The 18,386-nt window shown below is 41.8% G+C and overlaps 1 protein-coding gene and 1 long non-coding RNA gene across 21 annotated transcripts in view; one reads left to right on the top strand and one right to left on the bottom strand.

Moving 5' to 3' along the window:
* The window catches only part of abi1a (abl-interactor 1a), a 64,076-nt gene extending 46,192 nt beyond the window's left edge, over positions 1 to 17,884 (bottom strand). For 7 of the 20 annotated variants that reach the window (XM_071328750.1, XM_071328757.1, XM_071328758.1 and 4 more), the window contains exons 1-2: positions 17,681 to 17,881; positions 3,961 to 4,128 (exon numbers count right to left, since the gene is read on the bottom strand). In XM_071328750.1, the coding sequence (XP_071184851.1) occupies positions 3,961 to 4,128; positions 17,681 to 17,797 (285 nt within the window). In that variant the 5' untranslated portion in view covers positions 17,798 to 17,881. Of the gene's footprint in view, positions 1 to 3,960; positions 4,129 to 17,680 lie in introns of all 20 variants that reach the window. The other 13 variants (XM_071328754.1, XM_071328745.1, XM_071328746.1 and 10 more) reach the window with 4 other exon arrangements.
* On the top strand, positions 2,877 to 7,653 carry LOC139531852 (uncharacterized). Its single transcript, XR_011666436.1, has 2 exons — positions 2,877 to 3,129; positions 7,436 to 7,653. It is a non-coding gene; the product is annotated as an uncharacterized lncRNA (long non-coding RNA).
* Positions 17,885 to 18,386: the final 502 nt, after the last annotated feature.

The following is an 18,386-nucleotide window of genomic DNA, read 5'->3' as shown; positions in this document are numbered from 1 at the left end:
GTTATAACACAATCTCCACACATACAGAAAGTCACAACCATCACTACAGACAGCGTAAGGAAACACGCGTAGCCATGTATACAGCAGGAAGACCAAGACAGTCAATGAATGTCAATAGCTAAAGACTTAGCAACACACACGCAAATGTATAGCCTCAAATTATGTTCTAAACATCAAATTCCCCCCCCACAGAATCATATTCTTTGACTGCTACATTAAAGGCTATGCGATCATACAAATTGCATCTTTAACTCAGGATGCGCTGCATTAGGCCTACTGATTCCTAGATGTAGATGCTAGAAAGCCACCACGGGGAGGGGGGGGGAGAAGGTGCCCACACAGACACCAGTCAGCGGACACTCCCTATTCCTTAACCATGGGCTAACCTTCCAGACGCCAGGCCTGGCCACACCACGCCCAGGAGGATCACTGTCATCAGCCCCATCCACCACCACATTCTGGATCACCACCACCCATAGCTTGGCATCTAAAAGGAATGACTGAGGGTATTATGACAAGAATTAGATATGACCTCCCAAGTGAAATAAGCGATTTGTAACGTTTTGAGAACAACCCACTCAGAGCACCAACATCCCTACACTATTGTCCATTTCCTGATAACTTACATAGGTTCTGAGAATTCACTCACTCACACACACACACTTCAGCTTTTAAAAAGAGCTTGCAATGTGTCACAGTCTTTCCTCCTCATTTCCCATTCACCACCAGAACGTAGGCTGGGCTATTCTCCAGTCTGCCCGTGAGCTGGGAGTGAACTCGGCGCTAGTTTTTATAATGTTCCATCTCTGAACAGGACAAGAGAGCGATAAAAACAGCCACAGCTCGTGGATCCTAGCACTAACTTGATTATTACCACAGAGATTGGACATCAATCCACAGCGACTGGACAGGGATATCATTCTAGTTCAGTCTACACATCATTCCTAGCTATCAATATCCCAAAGAGAGCAGTGGAGGCTCCTCAGAGTAGCAGGGAGATAACCACACTCAGTGAATTTAATAAAATTGTGTAACGTTTAAAAAGTTAACCTTTTCAGATAAAACTATACTAAATATATTCACGTCACCAAATAATTGATTGAAACTCACTGTTTTGCAATTAAGGTCTACAGTAGCCTCAACAGCACTCTGTTGGGTAGCACCATGGTGCAGCCAGAGGACAGCTGGTTTCCGTCCTCCCCTTGATAAATTGACTTCAAAACAAGACCTAGGAGGCTCATGGGTCTCACCCCCTTCCATAGACTTACACAGTAATTATGACAACTTCCGGAAGACGTCCTCCAACCTATCAGAGCTTTTGCAGCATGAACTGACGTTGTCCACCTAATCGAAGGATTAGAGAATTAATCTAGTACTGAAAGCATAAGCTACAGCTAGCTAGCACTGCAGTGCATCAAATGTGGTTGACTCAAAGAGAGAGAAAGACAATAGAACAATTTTGAACAAATTAATTTCTTTAAAAATTGAGAAGCAAGAGAGAGCACGAGATTTTTATAAATATAAAAAAATCCCCCACTTTCACTTAGCTAGCAAATGCAGCTAGCTAGTTTAGCCTACTCAAACAGAGAGGGATGCTATGTTAACTAGCTGGCTATGGCTATCCAACACTGGAACTCTTCCAAGTCAAGGTAAGCCTTTGGTTTTATAAAATGTATTGCCACTGGGGCCCGCCGGTGTAACTGCTAAACTGCTTTCTGACTGTACTGCATGATTGTTGCGGGTTTACTTACGCGTTCTAGTAGCTATGTTATGATGTTAACTAATATGGTGACAACGATGTAGGCTGTGTGTAGCAGTTATGATATGAAGGTCTGCATTGGAAAGAGTTTTTTCGCCTGGTCACAGACAGCTGATGTGTTGTGCACTGAAGTCCACAAGCAAAGGGAAAAGGTGAGAGGAGGAGAGCTCATAGATGAGAGAAGGAATTCTACATCGAGCAAAATTATCATGCTGTTTGTATGTGGCTGCTATGAAAGTGAACTGTGTTCGATCAGGGGAGTATTCATTCTGCCAATTCTGTTGAAAACCGTTTAAACTGGAGCAAACGAAACGGGTATTAACATACCTGAATATGTCCAATAGAAATTCTTGTTTGCACTAAGGATTACACCCTAGATCAGCTAGATGCAGGCAAGAGTGTGCAAGGCGGTTTTAAATGTGTCACCTTGATTACTAAAATTTCTCTCAACTTGCGCAACTACATTGTAAACTTTTCATACATAGACTAGGTTGTAGCTACCTTATGATAGGTATAGGGAAAATTTGAGTATCATTAGTATGTCCCCCCAAAATAATAGTCCCCCCTCATCTTAAAATGTTACCGACCACCACAGACAGAGACTAGGCTAATCATGACTAGCTATTAATCTAGTTAATTAGCAAGAGAAATAAGATAGTATGTTGTCCATGGCAAAAATGAAAACACAAAGCAGACTCAACTCTTTGGTCCTATAAAAACCTGCTGTATGTAAAATAGTGTGTGCTATAGCTGGGGAAATAAATGTGACTCTGGATGACAACATTAGTTTCCAACATTAGGGCTGTTTTCCTAAAGCACTTTCCTTGCCACGATACGAACGAGTATCACCATACTGGTATCGTTCAGAGAAGGGCAGGCTATACTAACCATTCATAGCTATACATCCACTAGTTGAGAGAGGAATATGCTTGTTTACAAACTCTAACAACTCAACCACCATGACCCCGCATGCCCTCATCTAACAACCCATATATTGCCATGGTTACCAACACCACACAATGCTATGGCAACTAAAGACATGAGAAACCCATGTTTTTGGCAATACAGTGAAACTGATGGGGAAATAATAGTATTTACACAATGAAGGCGGGTCAAAAGTGCAACGGGTGGTTTGTTGTCTGTTAAGTCTTGTTTGCTTTTTTTCCATTTCAGAGTGGCAGGCTGTGCTTAGCAACTCAGTCAAACCAGTGCAGTGAATGAGTATTTTCTCTCTGGTGAACATGTTCAACAAATATCACGCTCTCTTTGCCTCTGCCGGTTCATGACCGTCAGGGATGGCTGGGATCGCTGTCATGGAGACACGAACGGAGTGGCGTTTTGGTGACATAGATGTCAGCTGTGTGCCATCTGTGAGTATTGACTCATGTCCACGACTGTTCATGTGTTCTTTCTTTGTCTCCATTTCTCGGTCACTCTCAGTCTTCCACCGACTCGCTCATGCTCCATCGCGCTTTCCCTCACCTCCTACACTTCTCTCCATCTATTTCTTTTTATTTACCTTTCAGTCTACTGAGATCTACATTTCTGAGAATTGTTCAATCAGAGACTTCAGATGTACTGTAGGAGTCTTAACCTGACCTTAATCATTGGGACATTTCAGACAGAGGAAAGGTGTCTTCTCTATTCTCTTTCTCCATTACCATGAAGGAAAAGCAACAAGTCAACACAATTCCAACAAGACTTGACCTGAAGGCTATGACTAAATTGTTGCATCATTTCCACACTCCCAACCACGAGTCTACAGTATGATGTAGGGTTTGGCACATTGGTCTACATTTCCCAGTTCTAGCCCATGGTGAGCTGCCATTTGTCCTTGGTCCCTTTGTTAGAGCCGAGTCCTTAATGACTTAATTGGATGAGCGGGCGGATTTACCTCGTCCAAATGGCCGTGGCCTCAGGCACAGTTTGGAATAACAGGGTGAGGCAAAGGGGCAACAGTGAGATGATCAATCAGGGTGAGACTGCACTCACAGCCATAAAGTAGAGAGCGTGAGAAGGTGTGAGTGAGAGAGAAAGAGCAACACACACAGAGAGGGATGGAGCATCAATAATGTATACAAACACACAGTCAGTCACACAGTTAACTCAATAAAAGGCACCTTAGTCGCTACAGAAAGAGGCCATACACATACATACAGTATATGTACGTGCGTGTGTGTATGAGAGACTCCGGATCTGACCTGAGAGATGTGGTTAATGGAAGACTCCATTCGGCGCAGCTGCGAGGCCTGGATGTCCAGCAGCTGCAGCACGTTGTTGGCTAAGGCATTGATCTGGTAGGCCACGCTGGCCAGAGACTGGGTGGTGTAGGCTTTGGTCTCCTCCAGAGCTTTTCTCTTGTCTGTGGCCTGGAGAGAGCGAGAGGGAGACGCACAACGTTAGAGTCAGGTCGACATTTGACAAAAGGCTTATTCCCCAGAACCCTGGTGCAGTCCGACTGTCTTAGGCGCATTAGAAGATTCAGAAAAACATCAAAGGATTAATTGAATTGACATCCATTTTTAAGCTGATTGGGGTGTGAACATTTGGCACGTTGGCCACCTTAGCTTCATTATCATGCGTGTGACTCTTTCAAGCTCACTTGAGTGAAATCTTAGGGCAAAACACATTTGATCTTGGTTGCATGCCCTACACTGTTCAATCATAAATCAAAGTCCAAAGAGCACTGCCTGGGGGTAAACACTGGGCTTTGATACACAGGCTGCAAAATGAGGCGGAGAGCGGGGAGAAAGAAATAGGAGTTCAAACCCTGACAGAGTGAAAACTAGGAGAGAAAAGGGGTAGAAGTACGCCATTTAGCAGAAGCTTTTATCCAAAGTGACTTAGTCATGCATGCATACATTTTACGTATGGGTGGCCCCGGGAAGCGAACCCACAATTTGTTTAAAAAAATAATAAAAATAAAAAGTTAAATAAATAATAATTCTCCTTGTACAGGTAAGTCAATTAAGAATAAATGATTATTTACAATGACGACCTGCCATGGCGTTACACGCGTCATACTCTACCAACTGAGTCACACGGTATAAATAGCATCTAGACAGAAAACACAACGAAGGGGAAACATTTTAAAGTTTCAAGTTGTGTGTCTAATATTTGTCTGGGCATAAGATCAGCTTTGTATCACAGCCAGTGGGACTAAAGCCTGGTTGCACCCGCTGGTTTTACAACCAGAGAAGAAGTGACAGTGAGTTGACTCAAACTGCTTGTTTTGAAGAGAAGCAAAGTAACAGATGTGTTGCATGATAACAGCCTCTAGGAATGAAGGGAGATTCTTCCACAGAGCAGTGACAGAGCCAGAGGCCATCTGGAGAGTACACGCACGCACAAAACACGCACACACAATCCCAGGAACACTTTCAATACTATAATTCAACACTTCCATCAGCATACACAGCTAAACACAAAGAGCTTCAACCTGAAGAAAGTGGGATACCTAGTCAGTTGCACAACTAAATGCCTTCAACTGAAATGTGTCTTCCACATTTAACCCAACCCCAGAAACATGCACACACATCGTTTCCTACATAAACGCTAGCGGGAATGCATATGACAGCATTCCTGAACTGATGCTCTAGGGAGTGGCCATAGGCCATTTTTGACTACAGTTTGCTACTATTTCAATGTATAATTAATTGCTCATTTATACAGCAGTACTCCCAAAGTTTTGAACTCTCAGTGAAACCCATTCATTCTTTCCCATGTCGTAGGTGAAATGCCCTGAAGCAGATTCAAATCCCCCAACAAATGGCTGCTTCTACATCTCTATACTGACAGTACTGCTAAACTTAGCTCAATCCACTGCACTCGAGTGTTTATGGAGCACAATTGAAGAGAAGTGTCAGTGTCACTCAGATACAACATCTCAACGCAGAGGTGATGGCATTACACATGCAAAATCCATAAACCATTACCTTCTGTCATTTTTTTTTACTGCTCCACCATTCCTGTGAGAAATTGGGTATGCAGATAGCTGCGCTGGGCCTCTTATGAAATCAGCAAATATGCTGTAAAAAAAGAAAAACTGAAATCCGATAGCATTTCAGGGAAATGAAATTTAATGTAGAGAGCTAGCGTTGTGTGTTACATGCCAAAGAGGTTACAAACTATATCCTCTGTATCCCATAAAAAAGGTGTAGGGTGGACCGTAACATGAAAGTAAGGAGACCTGCTTTCCACAAGACGGTTCTGTAGACATGTCGGGGGGGTGGTTGACCAAGTGGATTGTTTTACGATTCGCTGTGTGAAAAGGGATGCTCCACAGGGATTGGGCTAAAATGACCCAATCTCTGCCTGTAGGAGACTGTAGTGTGGGGTCTGGTTAGCCAGTGGGCCGCTGAGGCATTGTGGGTGTTGATTAGGCAAATAATTGAACAGCAAGTGCACATTTCTTACAACTGCATCTTCAGATATCCATCTCTGTATAACCATAAATAAATAAAAAAAACACTTCAGTCATCCTTGTTCGTGGGCATTCAACGCAGGCGCTAACTTGGAGAGAACGACCAAATGTACATGCACCGGGGGACGCAGGCGAACAAATCACTGTTCATGATTCCACTGGTTTGCAACGAGACCGGCGAGATTACAACTCAGTCAGACCAAGAATATAAGCGCTCTGAGCTTCGATCAACGCTGGGAGCAATATTTAGATGTTTTAGACACAATTGGTTTTCTTTGTGTACAAAATATATATTGGAATTATACTTTTTTTCTCATTATTAAAAAATGACAGAGGTCCGGACCTCTGTCCCCATGTGTAGTTACGGCCCTGTTACCTAAACTGGAATGTAGTAGACAACATTTCATGGACGGCATAAAAAAAAGAAACCAAAATGCACCACACCTCCTTTTAAAAGACAACATACTAAGATAAGGAAAGCAAACTACAGTGATCATAACGTGAAAGCCTACAGCTCTGGAACAGTGCAGTAGGGAGTGGAAGTCCACCAGCGTGTTTGGCTGGTTTCCTCCGGTAAGTGAGGGATCAGCAATAGAAGGTTACGAGACGAGGGTGGGACTTGGGCCTGGTTCAATAACATCTAAAAATGCATCCTTTCACCACAATCCAGTCAAGCCAGATAAATGACTCACATCAAGGAAGAGAAAAGGAATGATGCCTTCTCCAAAGTATTTACATTCAAACAGGACGTCGGGCGGGCTGCTTGGCTGACGGGGGCCAACTGCTGCTTGGAGGCACCATGAACAGGATGGAAAGGCCCAGACCCCCTCCCTGGGGGAAGAGTCTTCCAGGATCAGGACAAACTGTGTGGCCCCCTACACCCAAGAGCTCTGTCATGGGTGGAAGCTACATTTACATTTGAGTAATTTAGCAGACGCTCTTATCCAGATCGACTTACAGTTTGTGCATTCATCTTAAGATAGCTAGTTGAGACAACCACATATCAGTCAGAGTTAGCACATTTTTCCTCAAAGCTTCAACTGGACAACAGAGGGGTAAGACAGAGGGCATGGAGTATCTTAGACCTGGGTTTTTTAATATGAGGTGACGGCGCATCCTATCAACTTATATCACTCTAACCAAACCCAAGCCATTTTCCTTTTGAGCGACAAAGTCTGACCTATTGTAGCACAAGCTTCTCAGAGGTCAAATAACAGGGATAACACTTTTTTTTTTTTTTTTTCTTCTTCTAGCGTTGCTATGCGGGAACAAGTCAGAACATTCGCCTCTGAAACAAGACAAGACAGCGACAGGCAGTGTAGCTCCCGGGAAATGTACTGCTCCCCTCTACAGCCGACAGTCAGATCTGCTTTAGCACATCCTCATATCCTGGAGGGAGATGTGCCTGGAAAATGGCTTAGCCCTGTAAAAAAAAATATATATACGAAAATAAATACTGCCATGGAAGTGTTGAAATGTTCTGGTATGACATGCCACATGTATGAAAATAATGTAGAATTGACTTTATTGTCCTCAATTTCCCCCCTGCTATTTCTCTCTGCACAAGACCAAGTTACACACAATGCTGACGATGTATGAAATCGGTAACATTGCATGCACTGCAGCCTAATCATTGCGGGAATCTGTTGCATGTTGAGTAGGGACACCCGTTTGAGACATGGTGGTAAGCAACAATCCATAAAAACCTAAAGAAAAATCAGCCATGCCAAGAAAGTAGATGTCACCAGGCATGAGCGTTTTATCCATTCTGATTTTTTTTTTTTAAACAAGGTTGAAAACATTACACAGTGCAGTTATACGCCTTCTCAGATGGACTCACTGCAAAGGACTGCTCTGGCAAAGTCAGAGGCAAGGTCATCCAGAGGCAAGGTCATAGGCCTCACTACAAGGACTGCTTTCTGGGATGTATTGACAGCTGAATGAGATTGAAAGCTTTGGCTGAGATAAGAGAGAACTTGGGCAGCAGAGGAGAAGTGCTTTGTAGGCTGTATTGATGTGGATGGACTTGCCCAGAGGTCCAGGATGGGATAGAAGAGACGTAAAGCCAGTGGAAAAGAGATTACTACAGTGATGCCGGTAATCTGGCCACAAGGCTACGTAAAGGCTACGTAAAGGCTACGTAAGGGCCCAAACCTAACATCCAGGATCATGTGTTTTAGCCTAGGCTCAGCCATCTCCTGACCCAGTGACCAATTTCCATTGTTTTTTTATTTAGGCAAAGACCACGAAGCAACATCCAAGACTACACTAACCTTAAAGGCAGCAAGCCTAGTAGTTAGAGCGTTGGGCCAGTAAGCAAAAGGTTGCTAGATCGAATCTCCAAGCTGACAAGGTAAAAATCTGTCGTTCTGCCCCTGAACAAGGCAGTTAACCCACTGTTCCTAGGCCGTCATTGTAAATAAGAATTTGTTCTTAACTGACTTGCCTAGTTAAATACAGGTTAAAAAATAATAATAATAAAACGATTAAATTAAACCTAACGCAGCAGGCGTTTCTTTCTTTCTTTCTGGTCGTGATAAGAAAACTGTCAAGGGAGGTTCTCTTCTGCACTGTTAACTCCACATTTACTGGATTGGTTTAAGATGGAGTGTCGCCTTGTTAACATCCAAAAGCGGAAGTCCCGCAACAGGTTTCTTCCCATTTCCCCTGAAAAACAGATGCATCCGGGTATTTTGGTAACCCCACTCAAGGTGAGGCTACACCAACGACACGGGCAAACTGTCAGGGCATTAATCTATAATCCAGAAACAATGACTGACCCTGGTAAATGTCTCGGTCTGGCTTGCCTGAGATTAGATAAGATACCCAATGAGGAAGGGAACTAAAAAGGTGAGCTATAAATAGTACATTCAATCCATATCAAAATATACCAGCCCCCATAAAATATACGGGCTCTTCAAAGAGCTGTGTTTTCACAGACCGTAATAGCCTACAACATTCGTATCTATGTGTATTGCATCATCAGAGGGTGAGGGAAAATGCAACCACACCCAGAGGGGCAAAAATATGCACAAGGTAAGTTGTGAAAAACAGAACCCCAACACAACACATCTGGGAGTCTGAGAAAGTTCAACAGATAAGTGCAAGAGAAGTTACAATAACTACAATTAAATAAACTTCCGTAGAGTTGCAACTTTAAATCTGCGTTTTATGTCGTTGCCACTTTCTGAAATCAGGAGCAGAATAAGTCCATTATTCATTTTCTTGTTCTCCACTGGGGCAGATGGGGGGCAGACTGAAAAGCTAAAAAGGTCTTCCTGACCTTGAGAAACTGTCGTTGTGCAATTAAAAATTCCATCAGTATGTCAGGAAAGTGACACAAAGGGGAACATTGTAGAGGGAATCTAATTTTAAAAAAGTGTCCTTTTGGAATTAATTCAACAGTAATTTTTTTTCAACAGAAAACTGCCAATTCAAACAATGGTTACTTAAATGGCTTTTTATTGGTTTTGAAAAGAATTCTAAACCAAGTGTGAGCGAAGACCAGTCCAACACAAGTGATACTATTCAGAGTCACCGTCCTGTTGTAAACCGCTCCTCATCTTGTACTATTCAGTCACCTTTGAGCTGATTTCCTGGTGATTACAGTCTTATGTCCAACAACACACATACACACTAGGCTCCTTAGTTCCAGTGAAGGGAAATCTATACGCTACAGCATACAATGACATTCTAGACGATACTGTGCTTCCAACTTTGTGGCAACAGTTTGGGGAAGGCCCTTCCCTGTTTCAGCATGACAATGCCCCTGTGCCTGAAGCGAAGTCCATACAGAAATGGTTTGTCGAGATCGGTGTAGAATAACTTGACTGGCCTGCACAGAGCCCTGACCTCAACCTTGAACACCTTTGGAATGAATTGGAAAGCCAACAGCGAGCCAGATCTAATCGTCCAACATCAGTGCCTGACCTCACTAATGCTTGTGTCTGAATAGAAGCAAGTCCCAACATCTAGAAAGTATAAACACCATGGGACAACGCAGCCGTCATACCGCTCAGGAAGGAGATGTGTTCGGTCTCCTAGAGATGAACGTACTTGGTGCGAAAAGTGAAAATCAATCCCAGAACAACAGCAAAGGACCTTGTGAAGATGCTGGAGGAAACAGGTACACAGTAAAACGAGTCCAATATAGACATAACCTGAAAGGCCGCTCAGCAAGGAAGAAGCCACTGCTCCAAAACTGCCATAAAAAAGCCAGACTACGGTTTGCAACTGCACATGGGGACAAAGATCGTACTTTTTGGAAAAATGTCCTCTGTTCTGATGTAACAAAATTAGAACTGTTTGGCCATAATTACCATTGTTATGTTTGGAGGAAAAGGGGGAGGCTTGCAAGCCGAAGAACACCATCCCAACCGTGAAGCACGGGGGTGGCAGCATCATGTTGTGGGGGTGCTTTGCTGCAGGAGGGACTGGTGCACTTCACAAACTAGATGGCATCATGAGGCAGGGAAATTATGTGGATATATTGACGCAACATCTCAAGACATCAGTCAGGAAGTTAAAGCTTGGTCGCAAATGGGTCTTCCAAATGGACAATGACCCCAAGCATACTTCCAAAGTAGTGGAAAAATGGCTTAAGGACAACAAAGTCAAGGTATTAGAGTGGCCATCACAAAGTCCTGACCTCAATCCTATAGAAAATTTGTGGGCAGAACTGAAAAAGCGTGTGCGAGCAAGGAGGCCTACAAACCTGACTCAGTTACACCAGCTCTGTCAGGAGGGATGGGCCAAAATTCACCAAACTTATTGTGGGAAGCTTGTGGAAGGCTACCTGAAACGTTTGACCCAAGTTAAACAATTTAAAGACAATGCTACAAAATACTAATTGAGTGTATGTAAACTTCTGACCCACTGGGAATGTGATGAAAGAAATAAAAGCTGAAATAAATCACTCACTCTACTATTATTCTGACATTTCACATTCTTAAAATAAAAAGTGGTGATCCTAACTGACCTAAGACATGGAATTTTTACTAGGAATTGTGAAAAACTGAGTTTAAATGTATTTGGCTAAGGTGTATGTAAACTTTCGACTTCAACTGTATGTATGCATGCATGCATACTGTATATAAAATGTTGTGTATTTTTTTGCTCCGAAAAGGGGGGAGGGGGGAGAAAAATCATCACTGTGGGAACCCTGTTCTGTTTGTTTAATGTTTACTGGGAAACTGCAACATATACAAGACCACTTAAAAGTGCCTTCAGAAAGTATTCATACCCTTTGACTTATTACACAATTTGTTGTGTTACAGCCGGAATTCAATATACATATAATTGTTTAATTCTCACCCATCTACACACATACCCCATAATGACAAAGTGAAAATATGTTTACACATTTATTGAGAACGAAATACAGAAATCTCATTTACATAAGTATTCACACCCCTGAGTCAATAGGATTATGGCTGTGAGTCTTTCTGGGTAAACCTTTAAGAGCTTTGCTCGCCTGGATTGTACAATATTTGCTCATTATTCTTTAAAAAATTATTCAAGCTCTGTCAAGTTGGTTGTTGATCATTGCTAGACAATCATTTTCGGGTCTGGCCATATATTTTCAAGTAGATTTAAGTCAAAACTATAACTCAGCCACATTCACAGTCTTCTTGGTAAGCAACTCTAGTGTACATTTGGCCGTGTATTTTAGGTTACTTTCCTGCTGAAAGGTGAATTGTTCTCCCAGTGTCTGGTAGAAAGTGGACTGAACCAGGTTTTCCTCCATTCAGTTTATTTCTTATCCTGAAAAACTCCCCAGTCTTTAACAATTACAAGCATACCCGTAACATGATGCAACCACCACTATGCTGAAAAAATATGCAGAGTGATACTCAGTAATGTGTTATATAGGATTTGCCCCAAATGTATCACTTTGTATTCCGTACCAAAAAAAGTTATTTGCTTTGCCACATTTTTAGCAGTATTTTCAGGATGCATGTTTTGGAATATTTTTATTCTGTACAAGCTTTCTTCTTTTCACTCTGTTAATCAGGTTAGTATTGTCGAGTAACTACAATGTTTTTCTCCTATCACAGCCATTCAACTCTAACTGTTTAAAATTACCATTGGCCTCATTATGAAATCCCTGAGCGGTTTCCTTCCTCTCCGGCAACTGAGTTAGGAAGGATGCCTGTATCTTTGTAGTGACTGTGTGTATTGATACACCATCCAACGTGTAATGAATAACCTCACCATGCTCAAATAAATATTCCATGTCTGCTCCCCCCCACCTACCAATAGGTTCCCTTCTTTGCGAGGAATTGGAAAACCACTCTGGTCTTTGTGGTTGAATCTGTGTTTGAAATGCACTGCTCGTCTGAGGGACCTTACAGATAATTGTATGTGTGGAGTACAGAGATGAGGCAGTCATTCAAAAATCATGTTAAACACTATTATTGATCATAAAGTAAGTCAATGAAACTTAGTGTCTTGTTATGCACATATTTACTCCTGAACTTATTTACGCTTGCCATAACAAAAAGGGGACATTTCATCTTTACATGTTTTATTAAATTTGTAAAAATGTCTAAAAACATTCCACTTTGACATTAATGGTGTATTATGTGTGGGCCAGTGACAAAAAAAATCTAATTTAATCAATTTTAAAATCCAGGCTGTAACAACAAAATGTGGAAAAATTCAAGGGGTGTGAATACTTTCTGAAGGAACTGTATCTACTTTCTGCACACATCCGGGGCCTTCATATTCTGCTTTCATATTCAGGTAAGTCTATCAATAATTGTGGCATAAAGTGTTGAAAGCAGGGGCGGCAGACCCTACAAGGATTCATTTGCGTTAGTTCAGTGAGTTATGCCATCGTGCTAATCTTAATGTGACGTTAATAGGCTGGGGATACAATGCTATGTAAATAGGATTAAATGTAATTGTCAACTGAAACAATGACAATATCCAGATCACAGACAGAGCAATAGGGAGACAAAGTCTCAGAGCCGGATTACAGCATTTGGGGCCCCGGGGCACCGACCTCTGCCACCCCCCCCCAAAAAAAAAATTCTCCATAGTGCTGAAAGAAAAATGTGCAGTTTTATAATGCTATTCTACACATTTTGTCATGAGGCTAAGAGAACATTTAGCCGTTTTAAAGCTCATTTCCTGAAATTCTACACTTTTTGCCATGGGGCAGAGATTTTTGTTCACATTTTGCCTGGCTGAAAGAGGGGGGAGTTGTGTGGGCCCCCTGGAGGTCGGGGGCCCCAGGGCACGTGCCCTGCGTGCCCGTTTGGTAATCTGGCTGGGCTAAGAGCCGCTAGGCTTTCAATGCTGAGAGAAAAACCAGGCCACTCCGAGAGTGAGAGAAAGAAAGATAGGAAGAGAAAGAGGACTCTGTAATCCTTAGAGACAGAGCTGTGTGAAAACGACACATGTACCACCTTCAGGCCAGCCTGGCTCTTTACCATGGAAAAGTAATGTCTGCTAGGTTTCACTTTCAGCATGGGTACACAGAGGTCACGTGACCAGGACAAAAGGACGGCAAGTAAACGTGATCTTGAGTGCTTGACTCATATTGTAATTTAGCGCATTGGCCTGCATAGCTGTACAATGTTTTCCTCCCTCCAAAACACTGGCCTACATTCGGTCTCCATTCAGTTCTGGAAAGTGTTATAGGGATCTTTGTGCCACACCCAAGAATAATTGTAAGGGAGACAGTAAGACACATGGTGAAAAAAGAGGAGTTTAACTTGACATGAGGCGGTGGGCTGCTGCTGCCCTCTCCTCAACCTCCAAACCTGCGTCGTGTAACCTGCCAACAAGCCAGGTGGCCCAGTTTGTACATGTCCCGGCGTCCTTGTCCAAAAACGACAGCCCTGGCTGTCACAGAGGTTAGGAAAACATGGTGCTGACTCAGTCACATCCCTGAAAAGATATGGTCCATGGCCAAAATGGAAATCGGTTTCTTGCGAGTGGAGATGCTACATTCCCACTGGGGTTAACAGTGAAGGAGAAACCCATTACTGAAAACTTCCAAGGTATTTCTAAAAAATAATGTTACTAAAGAAACACTGATGCATAATTGACCTTTATCCAAATTAGGATGCCAATATGAATAAATCTTGCCTGATGTGGAGAGACGTACAACAAAAACTTCAGAGCTACAGGAACCAGGAGTGTGTCCTTCCCTGTCATGACCATGACCACATAACCATACCTCTTGCTGTCAGTCAAAGCGGGAAATTGCTTGTCCTCATTTACAGACTGGCTTCAACCATCTCCTACTGAACAGCGAGCTACATAGCTGTGCTACAGTCAACATGTTAAAAAACCAAAGCCTCCACGAGAACAGAAAGAGGGAAAAAATTAAGAAAACAGTTCCTGAAGACGAGCAGAGTCATGCTGAGGCATGTTGCTATACACATGGTTCTCTCACTCATCTGTTTTCAACTCAGACAGACAGAGACAGAGAGAGAGGCACAGACAGAGAGACTGATAATAAGGGAAGGAAAACAGCTGAGAGGATGTACAGACTTATTCCATTTTTTTTTTTAAAGAGACCATATGGTCACTGTCTTCCTGTTGGGTTTAAGATTCAAGTTGAACTTGTGACAAAACTGCCTGACGGCTTTAGTTCACAACATCAATCATTTCAACTCCTCAACACTATGCATGGTTCGCTCCAAGAATCTCCAGGGAATTGCTTAATCCACTAAACCAATTAAGCTCAGAAATATGCAGCATTTTGTGAAACGGTAAACTTCTGTCGAGGGATCTAGAGTATTCTGCAATTACTAAATATAACTAAGGATGAACGCTGTTCAGTGCGTTTACAGATAACCAGTCAACAGTGAAATTAAGGTATAAGCAGGGAGACAAGGATGAAAACAAAATGATCGGCAATCCTCGTGGAGTTGGAGGAAGTTGGCAGCACACGTTATAACTGATTTAATGTCGTATTTTTGATGGACTCAAATGGTCGGGTCCCTTAAACATTCCTCTGCAGGTGTCAATACACATCTGGATTCCTTTCAGCACTTGATACAGTGCGGTATCCTTCAGGGCAGTTGCCTCCGGCTGTTACTCTTCTTTCTTTAATTACAAATTATTTGCCACTTCTCTTACGAGAAGCTAAAACGACTATGTATGCAGAGGATTAGAACCCTACTGAAAGTGAGCTCACAGACTCTTAGCAAGGAGTTACAGTCAGTGTCAGAATAGGTCATTAAACGATAAACGGGTCTTAAATAGATCCAAAACCAAAAGCATTGTATTTGGTGCAAAGCATTCTCTTAGAGTTGTGCATAAAGGGTGTGACCATTGAACAAGTAAAAGAAGCTGAACTCCTAGGAGTAACATTGGATGGCCAGTGAGTAACATTGGAGTAACATTGGATGGCCAGTGATCATGGTCAAGTCATATTGACAAAGTTGTGAAGATGGGGAGAGTTATGTCTGTTATAAAAAGATACTCTGCGTTTTTGACACAAATACCAACTGTACTAGTTGTTCAGGCTCTGATCTTTTCTTATCTTGACTACTGTCCGGCAAAATGGTCAGGTGCAGCACCGAAAGAACCGGCAAAGCTTCAGCTGGCTCAAAACAAAGCAGCACGCATTGCCCTCAACTGTACACACAGAACTAACCTCAACAACACGGATGATAGTCATTCATGGTTGAGGAGCAATGGACTACTTCTAGTCTTTTTAAGAAACATTTTGATGTTGAAAATGCCTAACCACCAGTAGAATCTATTTGCATACACTTAAAACAGACATACGCCACCAGACACGCCACTACGGGTTTCTTCACGGTACCCAAACCAAAAACAGATTTAATGCATCGCTCAGTTATGTATAGAGCCATGTCATTGTGGATTGCTCTGCCACCAGAAGTTACTTGGTCAAAAAGCATGTTTAGCTTTAAAAAACATATTAAGATCTAATTGAACTGTTCTGTATATAATACTATATGAAGTTTGTAAATGGTATTTTTGTTGCCTCTTGGTGTCTTTCCAATATACAACTCTTATTTTAGTTTATTTTGAATTGAATTATATATCTTATGTTTTTGTCTATTACTGTTCAGTACTTTGTCATGCATTTGCACGTTTTATGTGGACCCCAGGAAGAGTAGCTAAACTTGAGAAGCAGATCTCAGCCGTAAGCTATAGCCTCTTTACCCTGAGGGGGACCAAGATAGCTCATCAAAAGCCTTCTTATGCAACAACTTATTCAGGTTAACTCAATGCTATAACATAGCCACCGTGTGGAATCCCCATATCAACATGTACGTCTAGAGAGCACTTGTACCGTATATTCACAGCATAGGATGAAACATATGATTTGTCAAACATTCATATTTCGAATTCCCTGAGATTTAATGAGCTCTTGCCTATAGTTTGGATTTCTGTAGGAAAGCCCTCAAAATCTTAATATCAATATTATTATTTTTTAAATCAGTTTTCATTCTTTTGAGGGATGTAAAACACAGTTTAAATAGCCATGTCCAACGCCATATCCATCAGTAACTTCAGCTGCTAGCCCACAATTTAAGTAATTATAATGCAGCAGGGCAATAGCCCCTTGGCAGCATGAGGTAACACATGAAATAACCCAGTAAAACAATTGAACAGTTTCAGAACTCAGTTCAGAAATGTGTTAAAACATGACCAAATTCCACAGTCAACATATGTGAAACTTAGTTAAAAGGGTAACACAATCATATGTGGCAAATTGCAGAAGCATTCACTGACAGAAAAACAGGCATTGAAAGTCTGATATTCCCCAGAGAGAAGTAGTATTGTTAAAAATACTATGCAGTGATTGGCTCTGTTGCTCTTAATCAATAATGCCTCATGTTATTTTTGTACATTATCTATAGTATAGGCAGGCTAATTGCAAACTGTAAGAAGATTCTTAGAAATGCCTTGACATTTATACGTTTGCAATTGCTTACAATATCATAGTCCACGTATTGCAAATGTATAAATCACAGAAAATACTAATAAAATTAGTGGATAGAAACCAAAATGTCAAACTATCTGACGGTGTCTGTGAGGGACAGTAAATAAGCAAGGCCAGCGTCTTCGCAAGCGCAACTGCTACTGTAACTTTGAAACAATGTAACAATCAGATGAAATTGTTACGTTTTAACAGTTACGTGTGGAGTGCACAACACGTTTCAGATCGTTTTACAGCAGTTTAGTTTGCACCATTATTTATTTCATTAAACGAAGATAACAGCCGAAGTTAATACTAGACACACCCTCTGTGTAAACGAACTAAATCTGATCAAAGGACCAACAACGCATTGAATGGCCAACACTGTATCCAACGTGTCCAGTGCGGTGAAACTACACACTGAAATGGCCAAAGACTCTCAAAAGATGTGTATTCTCTATGAATATCTAACGTTACTCCTTTATGTGTTAATTGTGATTCTTTCCATTTCTTTATCCACATTTCCCGTTCAACAACAAAGAATTCCGAGATAACAATGTTGAGTAAATTTACTCATTTTGCTTACCTGAACATAATTGTTTTCACAGTAGTCTGCTACCCGCGTGAGATTCTGGTAACTCTCTATAAGAGCTCTTTTGCCGGCTGGAATTTCTTCCTCTAACAACATTTGCAGCTCTGCCATCTTACATCGCCCCGCATAGCTTCTTCGCCTTCCCTTTGATTGAAACCACCAGCTCTGCTTCGGGAAAAAAAAAAAAAAAACTGCTTCGCCTGGTATAGTGGGATTCTTGGCCTCGCTTTCACGTCGGCGCAACCTATCAGCCACCCGCAAAAAAACAACCAACATGGATCACGGTGTAGAATGCTGGGATACGTAGTGTTACAATGTATAATTTTCTGGGTTTCCGAGTTGCAACAGTCGTCAAATTTGATACAACATATCAACGCGTAATGCTTTTATGGCCAGGCTGCATGCTCGCGTAACATTTCTTATTGTGGCCAACAACACATAGTATTGTGGTGGCTTCATACCTTTACCATACAGTTATTTGATGGAACATGTTTTGAGGTCAATTACACACTCAGCCATTGACTGCATTTAGAACTACATATCCAGTAAGCACCCACTGTCTGTGGTGCATTGTGGAGTTTGTAGGGATTTTGGTGTATACTAAATAACATATTTATCAGAGACGGAAGAGTAAGCGAGATATTCCACTTACAAAAAAAAATATGTTTCCTTTACGCGTGCTACGTTGGTTAAGTAGACC

This window comes from Salvelinus alpinus, chromosome 10 (assembly GCF_045679555.1).
Source record: "Salvelinus alpinus chromosome 10, SLU_Salpinus.1, whole genome shotgun sequence".
NCBI lineage: Eukaryota > Metazoa > Chordata > Actinopteri > Salmoniformes > Salmonidae > Salvelinus > Salvelinus alpinus.
The sequence above is the reverse complement of the archived record's forward strand: the minus strand, read 5'-3'. Positions and strand labels throughout refer to the sequence as shown.